This window comes from Ahaetulla prasina, chromosome 1 (genome assembly GCF_028640845.1).
Source record: "Ahaetulla prasina isolate Xishuangbanna chromosome 1, ASM2864084v1, whole genome shotgun sequence".
Lineage (NCBI taxonomy): Eukaryota > Metazoa > Chordata > Lepidosauria > Squamata > Colubridae > Ahaetulla > Ahaetulla prasina.
Window position 1 is genome coordinate 122,243,248 of NC_080539.1, and position 21,544 is coordinate 122,264,791.

The window sequence follows — 21,544 nt, forward strand, 5'->3', positions numbered from 1 at the left end:
TTAGCACCACGTTTTTTAAAAGTTAGTTTGCTTAGCCTAAATATTTTAATTCTAAAGCTGCCCCAAATGAAAAATGTTGGCAGTCAACTGAACAATGATTCAGTAAACCTTAACTAACTCAACCAATCAAAAATAGGTTATAATAAATTAAAGAAGTATGGCTCCAAATGATAGAAGTATTCAGAAAAGCTACAGCTAACAAACAGAATCGTAGAACCAGACAGGCCTTTAAATCAAGCTGTCTGCTCCACATAAGGATATTAACTAAAGCATACCTGCAAGTGGAGGGTATTAATGTAGAAAATAAATGTTAATCTTACTCTATGATGACATAAATGGAAGAAGCATAGATTCACAGAGTTGGAAGGAACCTTAGAAGTCATCTAGTTACCATACTGTATTATATCCCCCTTCAATTTTCTGTTTCTTCAGCTAAATATTCCCAAGCAATTCCTATTTCCTAATAACATCCCTTTTCTGAATCTGTTCAAATTGGTCTAAATCTTGTGAATTCATCTGGATACAAGATTTGTGTCAAAGACAGAAATAAGGTTTTGGTAGGAAGATTTGTAGGCAGGTCTGCAAAGTGTTGTCACAATTGTCTATGCTGACATACATTTTGAGGATGGGAATAGGCTTTTTGTTTTTTCATAAAGCAAATTCTTGGACAAAAACTATCAACCATATATAAATACCAAATCCCTACAAATAGAGGGAAACCTGTAGTTTGTGCATAAAGATAGTAAATAATGGAAGTTCCTCATTGCTATTGCCTCTCATGTCTTTAGGAGATTTTTTTTTAAAAAAAATAGAGTTACAAGAGTGGCATACAAATCCTTTTGAACTTTCAGCATTAATATATGTAGATGGTTATCATGAAGGAATGTAGACCTTTCCTTGAAAATGGGAAAAGAATGAGCAAACGGTTAAGGGGGACCTTGGAGAAAAGATTGCTCACTCCGAGAAAGAGGCAAAAGGGACGGGGGGGAAAAAAACTCAAAATGATTCTTCCTTCATTATGTTTAGCACAGGGATGGCCAAACTTGGCTCCTTGAAGAGCTGTGGACTTCAACTCCCAGAATTCCCCAGCCAGCAACTTGCTCATATTTATAGCTCATGCTGGTTGGGGAATTCTGGGAGTTGAAGTCCACAGCTCTTCAAGGGGCCAAGTTTGGGCACCCCTGGTTTAGCATAAGATGAGGCAGACAGAAACTCTGATAGGTTTTAAAGATTCTACTTGTCTACCTTATAACAATAAATAGCCTTTACAGAATCCCAGCTGTGGCCATTCATTAATCTGGCCTATCTCACAGGGCTGGCAGTTATATGACTGCCTAGCTTCTGTCAGTCCTTTGAGGTAAAACCAACAGTACTAGCTCTCTACATATCATTTACCTAAACAGGATCTTCCAAGACTAAAAATACCTCTCTCCTAACTTGCCTTTAAAAATCTGGGAAGGGTTCCTGCTGAGACACCCCCGTTTCCGACTGCAGACTTAGTTGCCATTGCCAAATCTTTGGTTCTTGTCTTCCAAGATCATTCCCATGTACCATTACAGCTTCTATTACTTTAATATTAATGATGCACAAGTTTTGTATAAATGTAATGACAGCCGTAGTTTTCTATATACTATTTGAAAGAAAAGATCTAGCCACCATAGCTAACCATCAATTTTTTTCCAAAATACCTTTTAAACAGGCAATAAAATTGTGAACATTATAGCCAGTAATTTAAATAAATTCATAAAGAGGAATGAGAAATATTATTCTTCTGAACTATTATCAGTTGTGAGGAAGTAACTTAAGTACCTTTTCAAGACCTTCCTCCTTAAGACTAATGACATCTAAATCAAAATCTGTCCTTAAACCATTGGTTTTGTTGAAAGTTATCCTGCCAGTGAGACCTTCCCAGTGAGCCTAGGAAAAATAAAGGAAAAATTATATGTAAGCAGCAAGAAAGAGATAAAGAGAAATGAATAAATTAATGACTTAAAATGGAAATATTAATTATTCATTAAATTTAATTCATTTTCCTCATAGCCAATATAAAAAAAAAATCATATCCCCTTTTTGGACTTCTGGCATTCTTCTGATAATTAAACCAACTTTTCTTTAATCTCTGCATGCAATGCTTTCCATTCCTTTTCTCCCGCTATATAACACTTCCTAAGTGTTATGATCTTTGAAACATTTTCATTATTTTCTTATTTAGGATACAGGCATTTTTGTTGTCTGTTGCTGTCTTTTAGCATATCTCCAGTTATGAGTTTTATAATAAAAACATCTTATCACTTTGTGTAACACAGTCCTTATTGCATTCAAAACTATTCTCCCAAAATATAGTATTAATCTCTCATATTCATTTTCAATTATGGAAAATTAAAAATGTGAGTTTTGCCCTAGGTAGAATCCAGCGCTGTCCTAGTAGTTTATTGCTAGTTCAGATGGATATTATTTTATTCCCTTCAAAGAGAAAATTCATAAGAAAAACAGTAATTGCCGCTTGCCGTTGCATCCCAGAAATAACTTTTGCTAACAAAAGCATCCAACTGGATTCTAGCTACCACTGTTCCTATAGCAAGAAAAAGAGAATAAATCAGGGTGAAATTCTCCCATAGTCATTCCATGGGAAATCACCAAGATTAAGTAAAAACTGCATTATAGAAATTGATTGGAAGTGGAAGAAAGGGGGTCATTACTTGTATTTAAATATATATGCAGCCAACTTCTTCTAAAGTTCCAAATTAGTGGGAACTATGACCTTCCAAAATGTTGTTGAAAGATCTCAGTTCCCATAAAATGAGTTATATAAAATGGCATATACCTGCACAGTTAGGTACACTGAGAGCATATGCACCAAGACAAATTCCTTATGTGTCCAATCACACTTGGCCAATAAAATTCTATTCTATTCTATTCTATTCTATTCTATTCTATTCTATTCTATTCTATTCTATTCTATTCTATTCTATTCTATTGATATTTGCAAATTCATTTTAAAGCTCAATAGTTAACAGTATTTTAGAAATATTGTGAGCTGCGAAAATGGGTGGGCAGGGGGGGAAGGATCCAACATCATAAACACCTGACCGCACATATAAGAAAATGCCAAAGTAGCAAGAATTTCCATGCCCACACTAATGGTCTGCCTGCTCATTAATAGTCCTTGGTTTGATATTGAATGAGGTTCTTGTTCAGTTTCGGGAGAAAACTAGCCATTCTCATTTAAACTTTAGAAATTGCAGACTCTGATGTTTCTCTCCTCTTTGCCAAGATTGCCTTATAAAATACAGGTAGTCCTCACTTAGTGACCACAATTGGGACTGACAGCTCTAGCATTAAATGCTGTGGTCCCTAAGTGGAAAATCACATTGCCAAAACAGGCTTACGAGCTTACTTCCCCTTCAGTCAGTAAGTGAATCACCATGGTCATTAAGCAAAATATCCTGTGACCATGTATTTCAATTTTACTTTCGCATGTTCTATTAACTCTGCTTGTTGCAAGCTGATTGTGAAGTACACAAATGGCAGTCATGTGACCACAAGACAGGGTGATAGTTATAAATGTGCATTGGTTGAAAAGGGCAGCAACGATGATCCCATGACTGTGGGATGCTGCAATGGTTATAAATACAAGGATTGGTTGCAAATATTTAAACTATTGTTAACTTCAAGCAGTCACTAAAAGAGGCAGCTGATAAGTGAGGAGTATGTGTATAGCACTGATTTCAGGGTTCATCTGAATCCATAGTTTTCAGACCAGAAAACAAACTAAATTCACACTGCTGAATGCAGCTTCATGAACTGTTAAAAGATTATCAGCACTTATTCTACTGCTTGAAAGTATCCATGTTCTATTTTTATATCTTATAATTCAAGCTTACATTAAGTAAAATTTGAAGCTCCTAAAACGTAGACCTTTCAGAAACTGAGGCATGTACATTGAAAACATTTAGCATGAAAACTTCAGAAAAATAATATATAGAAAGGGATCAAATTATAGCTATTATATTTTGCACTCATTTGGTTTATCATTCTGCCTACGGATGATACTTTTCAGTAAAACATTTCCTCCTATTTATTATTTAGTTTATTGGGCACTTTGTTGCTTGGGCTTCTTGCGTACAAAATTCAGCAGAAAAAAAAATGGATTGAAAATGGAGTGCACATCACAAAGCCAAAGGCATTTGCACATGCTGAATTTCTAGCTAACAATGGCGCATATCTGACTTACCTCTTTAATTAGATTCATAAAGCGGGTCCCAAACCTCCATGGTTTGTGGCGATTACACTGTAATGAACTGACAGTCATCTGTGGAAACTGCTGGACAGCAACTGACACCACATGAACAGCATCATACATTAAAGCTGCATCTGTCTGAAATGAGAACACAATCAATGCTGTGAAAATGACCCAGAGAAATTGCATCACAGCTAGACAAGGAAAAGCAAGGCATACTCTCTCCACCTTACCTTATGACAGAAGAAAGTGATAATATAGTTTTCTGATTAAGCAAATACATGATGATTAAATTAGGTACTACACGAAGTACATGTTGCTACAAATTTCATCTTCCTTTCTTTTTCGGTAAGAAAAAAAATGACAGAAAGAATCTGATTTGAACTGTGTGAGGGATAGAAACATTTAAGGCTTTACTCATTCCTCTCAAATTAGGTTTAGGAATGGATTAAATCTGTCAGGTTCCCTTGCTCCCCAAATCGTTTTCTAAACAATATTTCTAAATTTTGTTTAAATTCTTATTTTAGAACAATAAATTGAATGAAATTTTTCTTCAGTAGATAGAGTTCTTGCTGGGATGAGAGGATGCTTAATTTTAAGGATTTTATGCTACACTTTATATTCAACAGCATTCCCAGCAAAGGCACTTAAAGAAAACTGGAGAAGCGATGCACTGTTTTGTTTGAAGCATCAGTGTGTGTGTGTGTGTGTGTGTGTGTGTGTGTGTGTGTGTGTGTGTGTGTTTGTGTGTGTGAAATATCTTAATACTTAATATTTAAAACTTAAAACTTAATACTTTATTTTCCACAGACACTGCATGTTTGTTCTTTGTGCATGTGAGTATAACTCTGTATCCTTTCTCAGAAGAAGCAGTTGCTTCTGTTCATTGACAAAATTAGTGAGCTGTGAAATGAATTAATTAACAATAGGAAGCCTAGAGATTACTGAATTTGTCATCACACAACACAACCACAGAGTTAACTTCTATAATGTTCTCCATACAAATTAATCCCAACTCACTTTACAATAAAACAAAACATTAAAATTGTAAAACTACCCTTAACTGTTAGAGACCATAAGCCGGTACTAAAAGAGATAATGCGCGTTTAGATGTAAATGGGTCTCCCGTGGTGACATTTCCAAACTAAAAAGGGGAATAATTCTTCTGTTTAAAATGAGTTGTAGAACAACGTCATGCAGTGTCTAAAACACCTGCAGTTGCTACTCACGTGGTAGATTTGTAAAAACATCCGAGGCCTCAAAATGATTCACCGACTTATATTTCAAAGTGCTTTTAAGACTAATGTGAATCCATTGTGAGAGCCAAGTGTCTTTTGAATCCTGACATTGCAATGATGAACATGCTTTATGTAAGTAGAAATTCTAGAAGCAGAATTTTATGCAATTTAAATCACATTCCATGCAATTTAAAAGTTAGGAAACAAGCACAAAGTAACAATAACAACAAAAGATCCAAATCCTTCTAAAAATCTCTGCATTGGTACTCAGCTTCTTCCACCATCCTACCTTAATGTACTATGCAGTAATAAATCCATAGTCCAACTATTTAAGATATACGGTTTTAACAAAATTCTGCATCAGTTTGATCTAAATTCTATGGCAAGAATGCTCCATTCTTCAACCAAAAATCCCTGTATTATGCAGTATGTCTTGGGAATCAAGATATATATTGTTCATACTCTGTTTTTCACATTTTCACACATACCTATTTTAATGGACTACTTTAATAGATAAGTAGGGCAAGAACATACGGTAGATGCTGCTCCTTCTAGGAGCAAGGAAGATTAAAAAAAAAAGAATATGGTCATGAACAGGTAGTCCTTGCTAAGTGAGACAATTACTAAGTGAATCTTGCTCTATTTTACCAGCTTTCTTGCCACAATTGTTAAGTGAACCATTGCAGTAGTAAGTTAGTAACCCGGTTATTAAGTGACCCTGGCTTCCCCATCAATTTTGCTTGTCAGAAGATTGCAAAAGGTGATCATATGACCACTGCAGTGTCATAAATATGAGTCAGTTGCCATGAGTCATCTGAATTTTGATCACCTGGCCACGGGGATGCTGCAAATGGTCATAAGTCACTCTTTTCAGTGCCATTGTAGTTTTGAACAGTCACTAAATGAACTGTTGTAAGTTGAGGACTACCTGTATTGCACTGGTTTCTGCTGAAAATTTTCCATAAAACAATATCCTGTCAGCATAATGCAGGCAAGAGCAGCTAAACAAAGTCAGATCAGTGTTTTAGATTTTGAGAGAGCTCAAAGAATAGGAGGATTCTATGGATTAAAATCCTACAAGGGCAAAAAAGTGCAGGATGTTTGGGAAATTCTGAAAAAGAGAAAATAAAGGCCAAAAGAAAAACAAAATAGAGAAAGAAAAACAAGATACTCTTGACAAGACAATTCACTTCATATAGATGAAATAAATTATTCTATTATATTCTATATTCTATATCAGTGATGGCTAACTTTTTGCCATTATGTGCCAAAAGTGGGGGGAACACACCTATAATTCAATATGCCCCGCGCCCCACCCCACACCCCACACATGCTCGTATGACACACACACACCTGTATTCCCCCCGCTTTTGACACATGATGGCACAGTGGGCTCGGTAGGCCCATTTTTTGCCCAGGCTCCAGAGGCTTTCTAGGAGTCTGGGAAGGGAAAAAACAGCCTTCCCCATCCCTCCGGAGGCCCTCCAGAGGACAGAAACAGCCTGTTTCCTGACTTCTGGTGGGCCCAGAAGGCCCAAAAATCAGATGGAGCTGAGCTACGGCGACGCTCATGTGCCCATAGATATGGCTCTCCGTGCCACCTGTGGCACAGTGCCATAGGTTCGCCATCACGGTTCTATATTTTATTTTATTTTTGAATTTGGATTTTGGTTTTGCTTCTTACCATTTTTAGAAAACAAGCTTTATAAAACTCAATAAAATCATATTTTAAAAATACAGATGAACTAAGCCCAAGTAGCAAAATTGAGCAATATAGATATTTTTTGTAATTTCTGTTAATGGGTAAAGTAAATATGCAATCAATCAGATTAACAATTCAGAGCATGTTATTGTGGTTGTTATGAATTTTATTCAACCAGAAAAAAATGGCACGGAATTATATATTTTTTTATTCACTATGTAACTTGTTTTAAAAGTTTTATTGGATTTTTATTTTTAAATACACATCAATCTCAATACATGAACAGTGTGGCCTCTGGGTATTTTGATAGAAACAGCAATTATTGTTATTGTTGTTATTGTTGTTGTTGTTGTTATTACTCCTGATTCTGCCACCCAAGAGGCAGTTAAGCCTCTTTCCTCCCCCCCCCCCATTCTTTATCCTGCCTTTCTGCCACTAAGCAAGCAGTTAGGCTGCCGTGGCTGGGCCTCGACAGCTATTCGGTGCAGATCCTATGGTTATGGGATTAGCATATTTGTATCAGTAATGGCTTAGCCACCGTGAACCAACCTAAGCCCCTACCATCACTAATGATGAGAAGGAATCAACAAAATTCCACACTGGATTAGTCGTCGCCCGGATCAATAAGTACCACGTCAGATGATATGGCTTTTGGACATCTGTCGAAAAAGGGGCTACAGGGCTCAGTTGTTACTGCTAGAGAACCAGGATGTGCAATTGCAAAGCAACTAAAACAAAAGCAAAACTTGGACAAACTGAAGAAAATTGAGAAATTCTCAAATATTATTACCAGGCAGACCAACAGCCAGAGGATTTCAAAAAGAATGATGCAACTGTGGAAGGAAAAACACCCGGAAAGTGATGTAACTGAACAAAGATTAATGGATCAAAGATGCTTCATCATCTGTAACAAAGTTTTCCAGAGGTGGAAATGCAACATCTAGAAATATTGGCTAAAAAGGAAACAACAAGTAATGATGAACAGGCTGAAGAAACTGTTCCAACACCTGAACAAACTGACCAACCAGTGGAAAAAACCAACATACAGGATGAAAATTCTCCTGTGCAACAACTCAGTAGAGTTAGTGTAGAGCTAAGTGATCTAGCAAAAAAGCTGAAAGAAAAGATTGAAAACCACATCAAAGAAAACATAGAAAGAAAAAGACTACCTACCATTCATGAAGTATATAGCAAATGAATGAAAGATCTACTAACTGCCGTGAACAGCATTTTAACGTCCATCCCATCTAGCACACAATATGAAACCAACCAACTAATGTATAGCACAGCCACCATTATAACTGCAGAACTGGGTTATGAAATGCCAAAAACATACCCACTGAAACATCAAAGTGGAAAATTTGACTTGAAAATAAAATAAAAAAACTACGAGGGGATGTCAGCAATCTAAAGTACTTGAAACAAGGAAAACTAAATAACAAAAAGCTAAACAATAGTTTACACAATAAATACAACCTGGAGGAAAAAACAATAACGGAAATCATGGAAGAATTAAAACAATCTGTAATAGCAACAGCAAATAAAATAGAAAGATATGAAGGATGAATTAAATGATATCGTGAAAATGTCCAGTTCAGAAGAAACCAACACCTCTTCTACCGGTCCCTTGATGAAAATCGAGTCCAAACTAATGTTCACCCATGTAAAGAAAAAACTTTGAACTTTTGGAAAGAACTGTGGGAAACTCCAGTGGAATACAACAAAACTGCCTCCTGGACCAAAGATATTCAACAACAAACATGAAACAAAATGAAAAATATTGTAATAACAATTGACATGGTTGCAAAACAAGCAAAGCAAGTCAAGAACTGGAGTGCACCTGGCCTGTACAAACTGCATGGATACTGCCTAAAACACCTGACCAGCCTCCATCATCGCATGGCCACTCAATTTGATCAAATGCTTCAAAATGCAACAAGTAAAGAATGGTTAACGTCTGGTCAAATATACTTGATAATGAAAGATCCAGAAAATGGCACAGAGCCAAGCAACTATTACCCAATTACTTGTCTGCCAACAGCGTTCAAACTTTTTACCAGAATACTGGCAAATTCAGTATTCTATCATCTGATGGAAAACAGTTTGAATCCAGTAGAACAAAAATAAAATTATAAAAAATCAAGAGGAACAAAAGATCAGCTGCTCATTGACAAAACAGTACTAAGAAATGTAAAATGAAGAAAAACAAATTTAAATATGGCATGGATTGATTACAAAATGGCATTTGACTCATTACCCCACAGCTGGATTAACACCTGTCTGGAAAACTTTGGAATCAGCAAAAATATTTGTACATTTTTGAAAGTAAATATGCAAAAATGGAAAACAGTTCTAACAGCAAATGGGGAAAAGGTTGGTGAAGTCAACATCAGACGAATCTTCCAGGAGGACTCACTTTCACCACTACTGTTCAACATCGCATTAATTCCACTGACAATAATCCTATGAAACACAAAACTGGGATACCAAATCTCAAGCCAACATGGCAAGATAAACCATCTACTATACATGGATGACTTAAAAATATATGCGAAAAGCCGCACTGAACTCAAATCAATACTCAAAACAGTTCAACTGTTCAGCAGCAACATCAGTGAATTTTGGATTTGAAAAATCTGCTATATTATCCATGCAGCAAGGAAAATGGAAAAAATATAAGGAATAGAACTGGGAAATGGAAATGTAGTAAAAGCATTAGCAAGAATGATGGTTACAAATTCCTAGGCATATTGGAAGCAGATAACATCTTGAATGGAAAAGTCAGAGTCAACGCAAAAGGAATACATTAGGAGGGTCTGCAAAATATTAAAATCAAAGCTGAATGCTGGAAACATAATTAAAGCTATTAATACATGGGCAGTTCCAGTGATACACTACTCAGCTGGAATCATCAACTGGACTTTGGCTGAACTGGAAAACCTGGTCTGGAAAACACACAAACTTTTGAATATGTATCACACTTTACATGCATGAAGTGACATCGACAGGTTGTACCTGCCAAGAAAAATAGGGGGCAGAGGACTATTGAAAATCTAATAGAAGTTTTTCTTTGCAGAAGAAAAACAAAGTTTGAATGATTATGTGAATCAAAGTACAGAAAAAATGCTGCAGACTGTGAAAATAGAGAACATAAAAACAACAGAAACAAAGGCAGAATATAAGGAAAAACAGCTGGATGACAGATTAAATAGATGGAAAACCAAAGCTTTGCATGGACAGCACTTGAAAAACATTGAAGGAAAACGTGATGACAACTATACATGGGCATGACTTAAGATGGGAACCATCAAGAAGGAAACAGAAGGTTTAATACTCACTGTTCAAGAACAAGCACTACAAACTAATGCCATGAAAGCAAAATACAAATATCCATCGACAATCCAAACTGCCGCTTTGCAACAACAAAGTTGAAACTGTTTCACATTAAATATGTAAATGTGGCAAAATCGCACAAACTGATTACAAAGCTAGACACAACCGAGTTGCTAAATTAATCCACTGGTCATTCTTTAAAAAATGCGACTTACCTGTATCCAAAAGTCATGGGAACAAAGTGGAAAAAGTTATAGAAAATGAGAAGTCAAAGATCTTGTGGATTTTCGAATACAGACGGATTGTCACTTGGAATCCAACAAGTGTGCGGGATGCGAACCGGTGGTAAAATTGGATATTTTTTTTAAAAAAATTTATATTTGCATTTATATCCCACCCTTCTCTGAAGATTCAGGGTGGCTTACACTATGTTAGCAATAGTCTTCATCCTATTTGTATATTTATATACAAAGTCAACTTATTGCCCCCAACAATCTGGGTCCTCATTTTACCTACCTTATAAAGGATGGAAGGCTGTCAACCTTGGGCCTAGTGGGACTAGAACCTGCAGTAATTGCAGGCAGCTGCTGTTAATAACAGACTGCATTAGCAGTCTGAGCCACAGAGGGACATAGAACCCACCACCGTTGTAGAGGTATGGTATATTTTTCATTCACCAGTAGATAGCGCCCTCAGCTTAGGTTTCAGCATTGTTTCAATTGATTAATCCAAATTTAGTTCAATTTATGGAAGCAAAGTTGGCTATTCAAGTAAATTAAAGTAGATAATTCCAGCATTTTATAATGCCTTTCCAAAATAATGCCTACCCAATTTAAAAATCCAATTTTATATGTTTTAAAAGGTCTTTAGCTTTTGTTCCCTTGGTTACCTTCTTTTGGGTCTAGGATTTTTCTCTCTATGGTTATTCGCCACTTTAAGAAATAGTTCTAAGAGTGTCTTTTCCTGGATTTTCCTCTTTTTTTTTTCTTTTTTTCTTTTAAAGTTAGGGTCTAAATAAAAAAGGAATCTTCTCACCCAGCTCCACTCACTGTTCATTTACACTGCTTCTGCACATTCCTTTATTGCCTCGGCTGTCCCAGCTTCATGGCAGCCATGATGGCTGCTTCTTCTCCTCATAGTGGATGAGAGGGAAGAAGTTCTGGGTCAAGCAAAAGAGTTGCTGCTCTCTGCGACCTGCAGGGCACCCCTCTTTTCTTCAACCTGCCTACGGGTGGTTTTAGCTCCTTTTGGAGCCCTCCAACAGGGAGAACTTGGCGTGGGAGCGCGGACACCGCTTCTCACCTCCGATCTTGCCACGACATCAGCCAGAAGTCCCATTCACTATGTAACTATAGCTATCTCTAGAAAAATGTTTGAGTAAGGATTGACACTGGATTTACAGAATTGCATAATAACAGAGTTGGAAGGGACCTTGGAAGTCTTCTAATCCAACCTCCTGCTTAAGCAGAAGACCCTATATGATTCCAGACAAATGGCTGTCCAATCTCTTCTTTTACCCTTCATGTAAAAAAAAAATGCCTTAATTGCAAATGAAGGCATGATAGTTATTTCTTTATTAGAACTATTTCATCTTGTACAATTAAAAATGGCATAGCTAATACTCTCGCCTATTATTTTCCCCACAACCATAATTCTGTGAGATGAATTGGTCTGAGAAAAAGTGACTTTATTAAGTTATCTTTCTGCCTGCCTGCCTGCCTGCCTGCCTGCCTGCCTGCCTGCCTATCTAACTCATCATAATGATATATTGAAAGCAGAAGTCATGGGATAAACAATCTCTTCTAATGAAAAATGCCAAATTTGCAACAGATGTAGGTATAGTTTAGAACTGACTATATAAATAGTCCAATTGATGTACAAAATGTACTATTTAATAGATCTCTGTCATGTTATTGAAGCTCATCCTTCAGGGATAATGTTGGATAACACAAAATGTATGAATATTAGTTATGCATTCATTATGAAAATTAATCTCTTGAAAGACTATAAAGAAAGAACAACCCAATTTGTTTGCTGGAATTAGATAACATAGACTTGTTATGGTTTCAACATTATTTCAGCTTTCTGCTTATAGTACAGTACTGAGAAAGCTATTAGCTAGCTGTTAACTCCCTCTAGCAGATAAGAATTCATGTTGATTAATTGTTTCTGGATTCAACTGAGATATTACATAGATCTTCAAAGTGGTGCTTTGCTTTAATGGAGATTTTAAGTGCTTCCATAAAGTCCTTCAAGTGACTAAGTGCTGCCACTTTGCTTTAGTTGACAAAACTGCTTATGTCTATGTACAAAAGGTATTGGTGAGGTGGATCAGATGATTGAGACCCATGCCTCAAATATTCATCAAGACAAAGGAAAGAGCCTCTGCAAGATACTAGAAAAATGTCAAGAAGGAATAATATACTTCTGTAAAAAAAACACTTCTTTAAGTTGTGTTAGCACCCCCTGAGTAGAGGAAACTAGAAAACAACTTCACAGGAGAATCAGATGGTCTTAAGATGGTCTTACTGAGATGGGCTATAAACGACAGAATTTTGATTATATTCCCTTCCTTCCAGTGAATCAACGAGGCACTTGCATGGGCCACTTCCAAATATTATTTTGTTTCTAAAGACTTGAATTTTGTTTCAGCTCCTTTTGCCTGGGTAATGGTTCTTACTTATTTTTTCAAAATCACCTCCTTTGCTCTCTACAGGCGGGTCACTCTTTTAATACTGTATATTGAAATTATATTTTATTTTATTTTTATTTTATTTGCATTTATATCCCGCCCTTCTCCAAAGACTCAGGGCGGCTTACACTATGTCAGGCAATAGTCTTCATCCATTTTGTATACTATATACAAAGTCAATTTATTGCCCCCCAACAATCTGGGTCCTCATTTTACCTACCTTATAAAGGATGGAAGGCTGAGTCAACCTTGGGCCTGGTGGGACTTGAACCTGCAATATTGCAAGCAGTTGCTGTTAATAACAGGCTGCATTAGCCTGTTGAGCCACCAGAGGCATGGTTCACTTCAATTAATACTTCCATAATTTCAGTAAACAAATAAATAACATGAAACACATTGTTTAATATATTATTTGTAGACATTTAAAAGTTTGAAAACAACCTAAATATTTTTACTAGTATAGTTTTTGAGAGTTCCTTGAACTACATGACAAGAACAATCATGAGTTTTAACAACCTGAACCTGAGGTTGACAGAAAGATTTGATGCCACATATTTCCTACCTCTGCTTGAATAGATCACAAAATTTATATACCTGTGTTTCCCTGAAAATAAGACCCTATCTTATATATTTTTTGAACCCTAAAATAAGCACTTGGCCTTATTTTCAGGGAGGTCTTATTATTTTTGGTCTGTGTGGAGCAAGATTCACTTGCCATCTTACCTGATTTCCAGCTTTGTCTCCCTAACCCTAACCAGATGAAATGGTGGGGACTGGCTGCGCATGTGTTTAAATATTTGGGAGGGGGCTTATTTGGGAGGGGGTTTATTTGGGGGGGACTTATTTGGGGGGGGCTATTTTAGCGCATGTGCTAAAAAGCCCAATTGGCCTTATTATCAGGGGATGTCTTATTTTCAGGGGAAAGGCTATTTATATTTTCTAATGTAAATGTACAGTACTATATTGTGTATTATTTTCCTGGTTGTTTCCAGCTGGTTAATTTATAACAAAATGTTTGAAGTTAGTATTTGTTTGAAGTCCAACTTTTACTTTCATAGACTGTAATAAGGAATATAACGGCTTGCAAACTTCTGAATTTGTAGGTATAGACACATCACATCTGAATATCTTTTCCAATAACTTCATGGCTTCTCTATTAAGTACCAGCCTGCAGAATATTTCTTGATTGCTTGCTTCTTTATTTTGGAAAATTTACCCTGAAAGGCAAAACTATCTACCATTTTGATATCGTCAGTGCCAATTCTAAAACTGGTTGTCTACCTGCTATCATTAATTAGGTCTTCTTTAATATTTAATCTTAGTTTCAGTATTTCACTTTACTTCTTGACTTTTATTATTAGAGCTTCAGATACTTTACATTTTTCACTATTCAAATAGTAGCACCAGGATACTACAGGTTTCTTCCTTCAATTTTAAAGCCACGTTCATCTTCTTCCAGTCTAACTTCCCTTTATTCATACAGGTTGATTAAATAAAGAGAGAGAATATAGACTTGTTGCACTCCTTTGCCAAACTGGATATAGTCTATTTCATGTTTTTCTTGAATTGTGATTTCTAGATCTGTATGGAAATGTGCCATGAAAATGAGCTATATTTAAATCTTTGATATTTAGAAATGTCTAGAATATATTTCAGTGCCATTAGCATATTGTAACAGCATCATAAAAGCCTGTGAAACACCTTCAAATTCAATTTATACTTAACCCAATCCAGAAATTTGAGAAATCTGATTTCTCAAATTTCCTACTTTTCCAGGTGTCAAGTTATGTAACAGCATTACATGTTCCTCCTTTTTTTGTATGAAACCCACATTCCATCATAGTCCCCATACCACTTTTCTGCTCAATCTGTCCCTGTTTCCCGAACTTCCTAGAGTAGATTGGAAACCTGAGACTACTGTATGTTCGTACCACTATATATACACTATCTTCCTTCACCAAAATGTTTCCTTTTTGGTGCCAGATAGCAGAGGTACCCTCTGATATCCCACTTTCCATCTTTACTCTGCTATTGTGAATTCTAATTATCCCCAGTATTGGTTCCAGCAGCTATGATAGATCTAGAAATTTGAATAACTCATGGACATTCTTGCCCCTCCCTGTTTATGCCTGCCCTTTATTCCATTTTTGCCAATTAAATGTTTTGATGCTTAATAAATATAAAGCTTTTTCCCCCTAGTAATGTGCATGCATTGACTGGAAGTTGCTGGATACAAACTAATCTTGAAATTTCACCCACGGTAATTTTCCAGCATTAGTTTCATCTAATATAAGACATGTAATAAAATTAATATAATGTTTCAGGGTTGCGCCACCTAGAATCACAAAGGTGCTTTTTTTTCCCCCCGAAAGGCATCTGGACCATTATTTTTTCCTTGAGAAAGAAGAACAAGTACATATCCTTCCTTCCCTCCACCATCAGAACTGATGATATTTCTTGGATGAGAAGCAAATCGTTTTCTTCTTCTTCCTCCAGGGGAAAAAAAATAAAATCCAATTGCCTTTTGAAGAAAAAAGGCATCTTTGAGACAACTGTGACCTGGATGACTGAGAATCTCCACAGACACCTAGAACCACATGTTACTTCCTTCAGATGTAGCCCTTTCAAACACTGCTGCCAAATTGTAATTCAAACATGACTGAATGCATGAAAAAGACATGCTTATTATTCTGCTCTTAAAACATACTCAGTTAAGTAATAGTAATTACAAAGTTTGTCAGCAAGTAATGGGGGGAGACAGCCTAAAGGAACAAGTTGTCCTGCATCTCCATGGTGTAATAAAATATATAGTCCCTGGAATAATTTCTCTTAATTCTCACTGACTCCTGCATCCATTTTGCTGAGTGTGATTTAATAAATCTTCTGGTCTCAGATTAAATTTTACTGTTTTATGAACTGTAAAATTGCACTATATGCCTATTAAAGCTGGTGTTCTCTCACTTCTTGACACATTTAAAAACCCCGCCCCAGGGTATAATTAAACAAGCAGAAAAGATTTTATTTTCATTACTGCAGTTTATCCCAACTGGGGGCAAAATATGAATATCAGCAAGCCTTCAAACAATAAAAAAATACACACTTTCTAATTTGACCCAAGTAGAAAACAGCTATTTTTGAGGGGTAGATGTTTTTTCATTAATATTAATATTGACAGCATAGGCAACATTATTTTAAGAATAAAAATATTTACCCAGTAAAACCTAAGAAATGTGTAAATTTAAGATAATGTATGTTGCAAAATTTTAACAACAAAAAATGTCTTCATATCCTCAGAATTTGGAAGAATTGAGACAAAGCATAATGAAAAGAAATGTCTCTTTTTAAAAGAAATAATGACTGGATCATCAGAAAGAGGCTGGTAGCCTCTTTTCTGACTAATACATTTCATTAAAAGCCATATTTTTAATAAGCTGCAGCTCCTGTCATTAGATGTGTACAGTGTTTGAACTGTTGTAGGATTTAAATTGGGTTGAGAAGGGAAGGAAAGGGGGATGGGGGAAGAGAAGGAAACCATAGATTGGTAATGCACATGGAGGTTACATCTGAGACAGATTCCAAATACCTTATCAGTCAACATTTGGGTCAGAAAGTTAGTTAAGCTTTGCTGCTATTGATGTGTTTTTCTGTGAGTAGGATCATGTTCTATCCTTGAGCATCAAGGATTGTATGTTATGGTATGCCATCCAGAGTCATATGTTGCCTGGTGTACATGCCACCTAGAGTCACCCTGTGAAATGGATGGCCAAATAAGTAAATAGTCTGCTAAGAACTTCTGAAATTGACTAAAATCTTTTGATGCATGTGACTTCAGCCATTCATCACATGGTAATGCTTTTGAACTCCCATTCTTTGATATAGAATGTTCCAGAACACTGAAATGCTGTTACCACTTTGTTCTTGTTTTGAGTCCCGATGTCAAATTTGTGGACTTCCAGACATCAAGATCATAATCACTAAGGGCCAATAGTACACCTTGCAATCACACTTGTTGACTTTGTACTGAGGTTTGTCAATATATGTACCTGCAAATCAGTGGGACAGCCAGAAGCACATGTATGGCTTCTCAATATACCAATATCTTAATGGCTAGAGTAACACTTTCTTAACTCTTGATCTCCTAAATCTGTTCTTTGACTTAAGATTAATTAATTACATTTTCATCAACAACTGTACTCCACCATGAACCATCAATGGGACAAATCTACTTCCTTGATGTCACCGTAAAACTACAAAATGGAAATTTAAACGTACAATATAAGAAATCTACATACATATATGTTTCCAGTTTATGTCTGAATGGACCACAACTCTATCATTTATATGGCTTTATGCAGCAGAATAATAGAACAGAACAGAGTTGGAAGGAGGTTTTGTAATCCAACCCCTACTCACGCATGAAATCCTATGCTGTTTTAGACAAGTGGCTATCCAGCCTCTTCTTAAAAGCCTCCAGTGATGGAACACCCACAACTTCTGAAGGTAAGTCATTCCACTGGTTAACTGTTTTCACTGTTAGGAAGTTTCTCCTTAGTTCTGTGTTGCTTTTCTCCTTGGTTAGTTTCCATCCATTGTTTCTTGTCTTGCTTCTCAAATATCGGAACACTAATATCATGTCACCCCTGATCCTTTTTTTTCACTAGACTAGTCATACCCAATTCCTGCCACCGTTCTTCATGTGAATCCCTCCTTGTGAAGTGGGGCCATAGGAATCAGATGGGTCTGTTGATCACGTACCTGGCTCCTTGCTGCGTGACTACAGCCCTACCTGAGCTGCTGGAGATGCTTGCCGAGGTGGCAGTTGAGATTCCCAGACTCCTGGTCATGGGAGATTTCAACTTGCCATCGGCCGGCTTGTCGTCAACGGCAGTTCAGGAGTTCCTGGCTTCCATGACGGCCATGGACCTGATTCAAGTAACTGATGGCCCTACACACACGGGGGGAGGCACACTAGACTTGATCTTTATCTCTGGACAGTGGATTAATGATCTGGAATTAGGAGATTTAGTGACAGAACCGGTGTCATGGTCAGATCATTTTCTCCTTCGCCTAGACTTTCGGACCGCCGCTCACCACCGCAGGGAGACGGAGCCAATGCGTTGGTTCCGTCCCAGGCGCCTGATGGACCCGGAGAGGTTCCAGACGGAGCTTGGGCGTTTCCTGAGGATCTTGCCCACGGCACGACTGAAGAACTAGTTGCGGCCTGGGAGCGGGCGCGGCTGGGGCTTTGGACCGTGTCGTGCCTTTGCGACCTCTGACCCGGCGTAGATCTCACTTGGCTCCATGGTTCTCTGAGGAGCTGAGGAGATGAAACGCCGGAGAAGACGCCTAGAGAGCACCTGGAGGTCTAGCCGTTCCGAGGCTGATCGGACACTAGTGAGGTCTTTACTAAGACCTATCTAGTGGCAATGAGGAGACGGCGTTCTCGTTTCCTCCCTCATTGCATCGGCAGATAACCGCCCAGCCGCCCTGTTCGGTGACCGTTCCTCCTTCGCCAGGAGGGGCGGGATGACCCCTGCAGGGACGGGCTGAGGAGTTTAACGTTATCTATACGATAAAATCGCTCAGCTTCGGGATAGTTTAGACCAAAATTGCAATGGTCCAGATGGGATGGAGGAGGCACGTCTTGTTGAGGTAGTTTGGGATGAGTTTGAGTCTGTGGCTCTCGAGGGGCGTGGACAGGTTGCTGGGAAGGTTACATGCGACCACATGTTTACTGGACCCGTGTCCTTCCTGGCTGGTGCTGGCTACTCAGGAAGTGACACGAGGCTGGCTCAGGGAATTATAAATGCTTCGTTGATGGAAGGGTTTTCCTGCCGCCTTGAAAGAGGCGGTGGTGAGACCCTCCTCAAGAAGCCTTCCTGGACCCAGCTATTTTGGGTAACTATCGTCCAGTCTCCAACCTTCGCCAGGCGAAGGTTGTAGAGAGTGTGGTTGCGTGGCAGCTTCCCAGTACCTGGATGAAGCTGTCTATCTAGACCTGCTCCAGTCCGCTTCCGGTCCGGTCACAGCACGGAGACAGCTTTGGTCGCGTTGGTGGATGACCTCTGGAGGCCAGGGACAGGGGGTGTTCCTCTGCCTTGGTCCTACTAGATCTCTCAGCGGCTTTCGATACCATCGATCATGGTATCCTGCTGCGCCGGTTGGAGGGATTGGGAGTGGAGGCACCGCTTATCGGTGGTTCTCCTCCTATCTCTCCGACCGTCGCAGACGGTGTTGACAGGGGCAGAGGTCGACCGCGAGGCGCCTCACTTGTGGGGTGCCTCAGGGTCGATTCTATCGCCTCCTGTTCAACATCTATATGAAGCCGCTGGGCGAGGTCATCAGTGGTTTTGGGGTGAGTTATCATCTGTACGCTGACGATACGCAGCTGTACTTTTCCACCCGGACCACCCCAACGGTTGTCAAGTGCTGTCCCGGTGTTTGGAAGCCGACGGGTCTGGATGGGGAGAAACAGACTCAAGCTCAATCCTCCAAGACGGAGTGGCTGTGGATGCCGGCACCCGGTTCAGTCAGCTGCAACTGCAGCTGGCTGTGAAGCAGTTATTGGCCCCAACGGAGAGGGTGCGCAACTTGGGAGTCCTCTTGGATGGGCGGCTGTCGTTTGACGATCATTTGGCGGCCGTCTCCAAGAGGGCCTTCCACTGTTCGCTTGGTGCGCCAGTTGCGCCTTCCTTGACCGGGATGCCTTATGCACGGTCACTCATGCCCTCGTAACTTCCGCCTGGATTATTGCAATGCTCTCTACATGGGGCTGCCTTGAAGTGCACCCGGAGGCTGCAGTTAGTCCAGAATGCAGCTGCGGGTAATAGTGGGAGCAACTCGTTGCTCCCATGTAACACCACTCCTGCGCAGTCTGCACTGGCTTCCTGTGGTCTTCCGGTGCGCTTTAAGATTTTGGTCACCACCTTTAAAGCGCCCATGGCTTAGGACCCCGGTACTTACGGGACCGCCTCCTGTTACCGTTTGCCTCGCACCGACCCCTAGACTCTCACAGAGAGGACCTTCTCAGGTGCCGCCCGCCAAACAATGTCGGCTGGCGGCCCCCAGGAGTAGGGCCTTCTCTGTGGGAGCTCCCACGCTCTGGAATGAGCTTCCCCCTGGTTTACGTCAAGTACCTGATCTTCGGACCTTTCGCCGTGAGCTGAAAACGCACTTATTTATTCAAGCGGGACTGGCTTAAAATTTTATTGGGTTAAAATTTTATTGGGTTATTTATATTTTAATATTTTAATTTGTTTTAAATTTGGCCATTTTATAATATGCTTGTTTTAATTTCTTTTAATATTGATATTGTGATTTTTTACTTGGCTGTACACCGCCCTGAGTCCTTCGGGAGAAGGGCGGTATAGAAATTGAATAAAATAAATAAATAAATAAATATGTTTTAAACTCCAGACCCTTAATCATCTTAGTTGCTCTTCTCAACAACAGCAACAACAGCATTGTTCTCACCCACTTGACAGAGATGCTCAGGTTGCCTGACCTATCCACCCACTGGGATCAATAGACAAATCAATAGAATCAAATCCTATAGGGCCACGGTGTGGCTCAGGCTGTAAGAAGCCTGTTATTAAACACAGCTGCCTGCAATTACTGCAGGTTCAAGCCCCACCAGGTCCAAGGTTGACTCAGCCTTCCATCCTTATAAGGTAGGTAAAATGAGGACCCAGATTGTTGGGGGGGGCAATAAGTTGACTTTGTAAATATACAAATAGAATGAGACTATTGCCTTACACACTGTAAGCCGCCCTGAGTCTTCGGAGAAGGGCGGGATATAAATGTAAACAAAAAAAAATCGATTTGCAAAGACAACTTATTAAAAAGATGACCACAGAAACAGAACAAAAGAATGCCACTGCTTGTTACCTGCAGCTTACAACTCAAATTATTCAAAAACATTATTAATTAATGGACACACGTTTGACATCAGGATTCAGATCAAAGACACAGTAATATCATAGCATTCGGACATCCCAGAATACTGTTCAATATAACTATTGGGGGGGGGGGGAGAATGGAACTTTAAAAGCATCATCAAGTGAGAAATTGCTAAACTTACATAGATCAAAAAGTTCCAGGCAATTGCAAAAGGTCTCAGAAAACGTAATGAGTTTTTAACTACATTAATGTACAATTCTTAATTGATAAGGTATTACAATCTGTCTCATGTGTAAGATGTGTAACCAGTCTATCTTCCCCTCTATTTCTATCCAATCTAGCTTCACCTCACCCCATTGTAAACCCTACATCTAATTAGTTGTGGTATACCTCTGATGATATGAGCTGCAGCTCACAAAAGCTTTTGACTTTGAATAACA

General features: G+C 38.6%; 1 protein-coding gene across 3 annotated transcripts in view; it reads right to left on the minus strand.

The window, feature by feature from the left end:
* The window catches only part of GRIK2 (glutamate ionotropic receptor kainate type subunit 2), a 510,695-nt gene that overhangs the window by 193,008 nt on the left and 296,143 nt on the right, over positions 1-21,544 (minus strand). For all 3 annotated transcript variants that reach the window (XM_058174749.1, XM_058174739.1, XM_058174730.1), the window contains exons 7-8: positions 4,235-4,378; positions 1,810-1,917 (exon numbers count right to left, since the gene is read on the minus strand). In XM_058174749.1, coding sequence (XP_058030732.1) covers positions 1,810-1,917; positions 4,235-4,378 — 252 coding nt within the window. The remainder of the gene's footprint in view (positions 1-1,809; positions 1,918-4,234; positions 4,379-21,544) is intronic.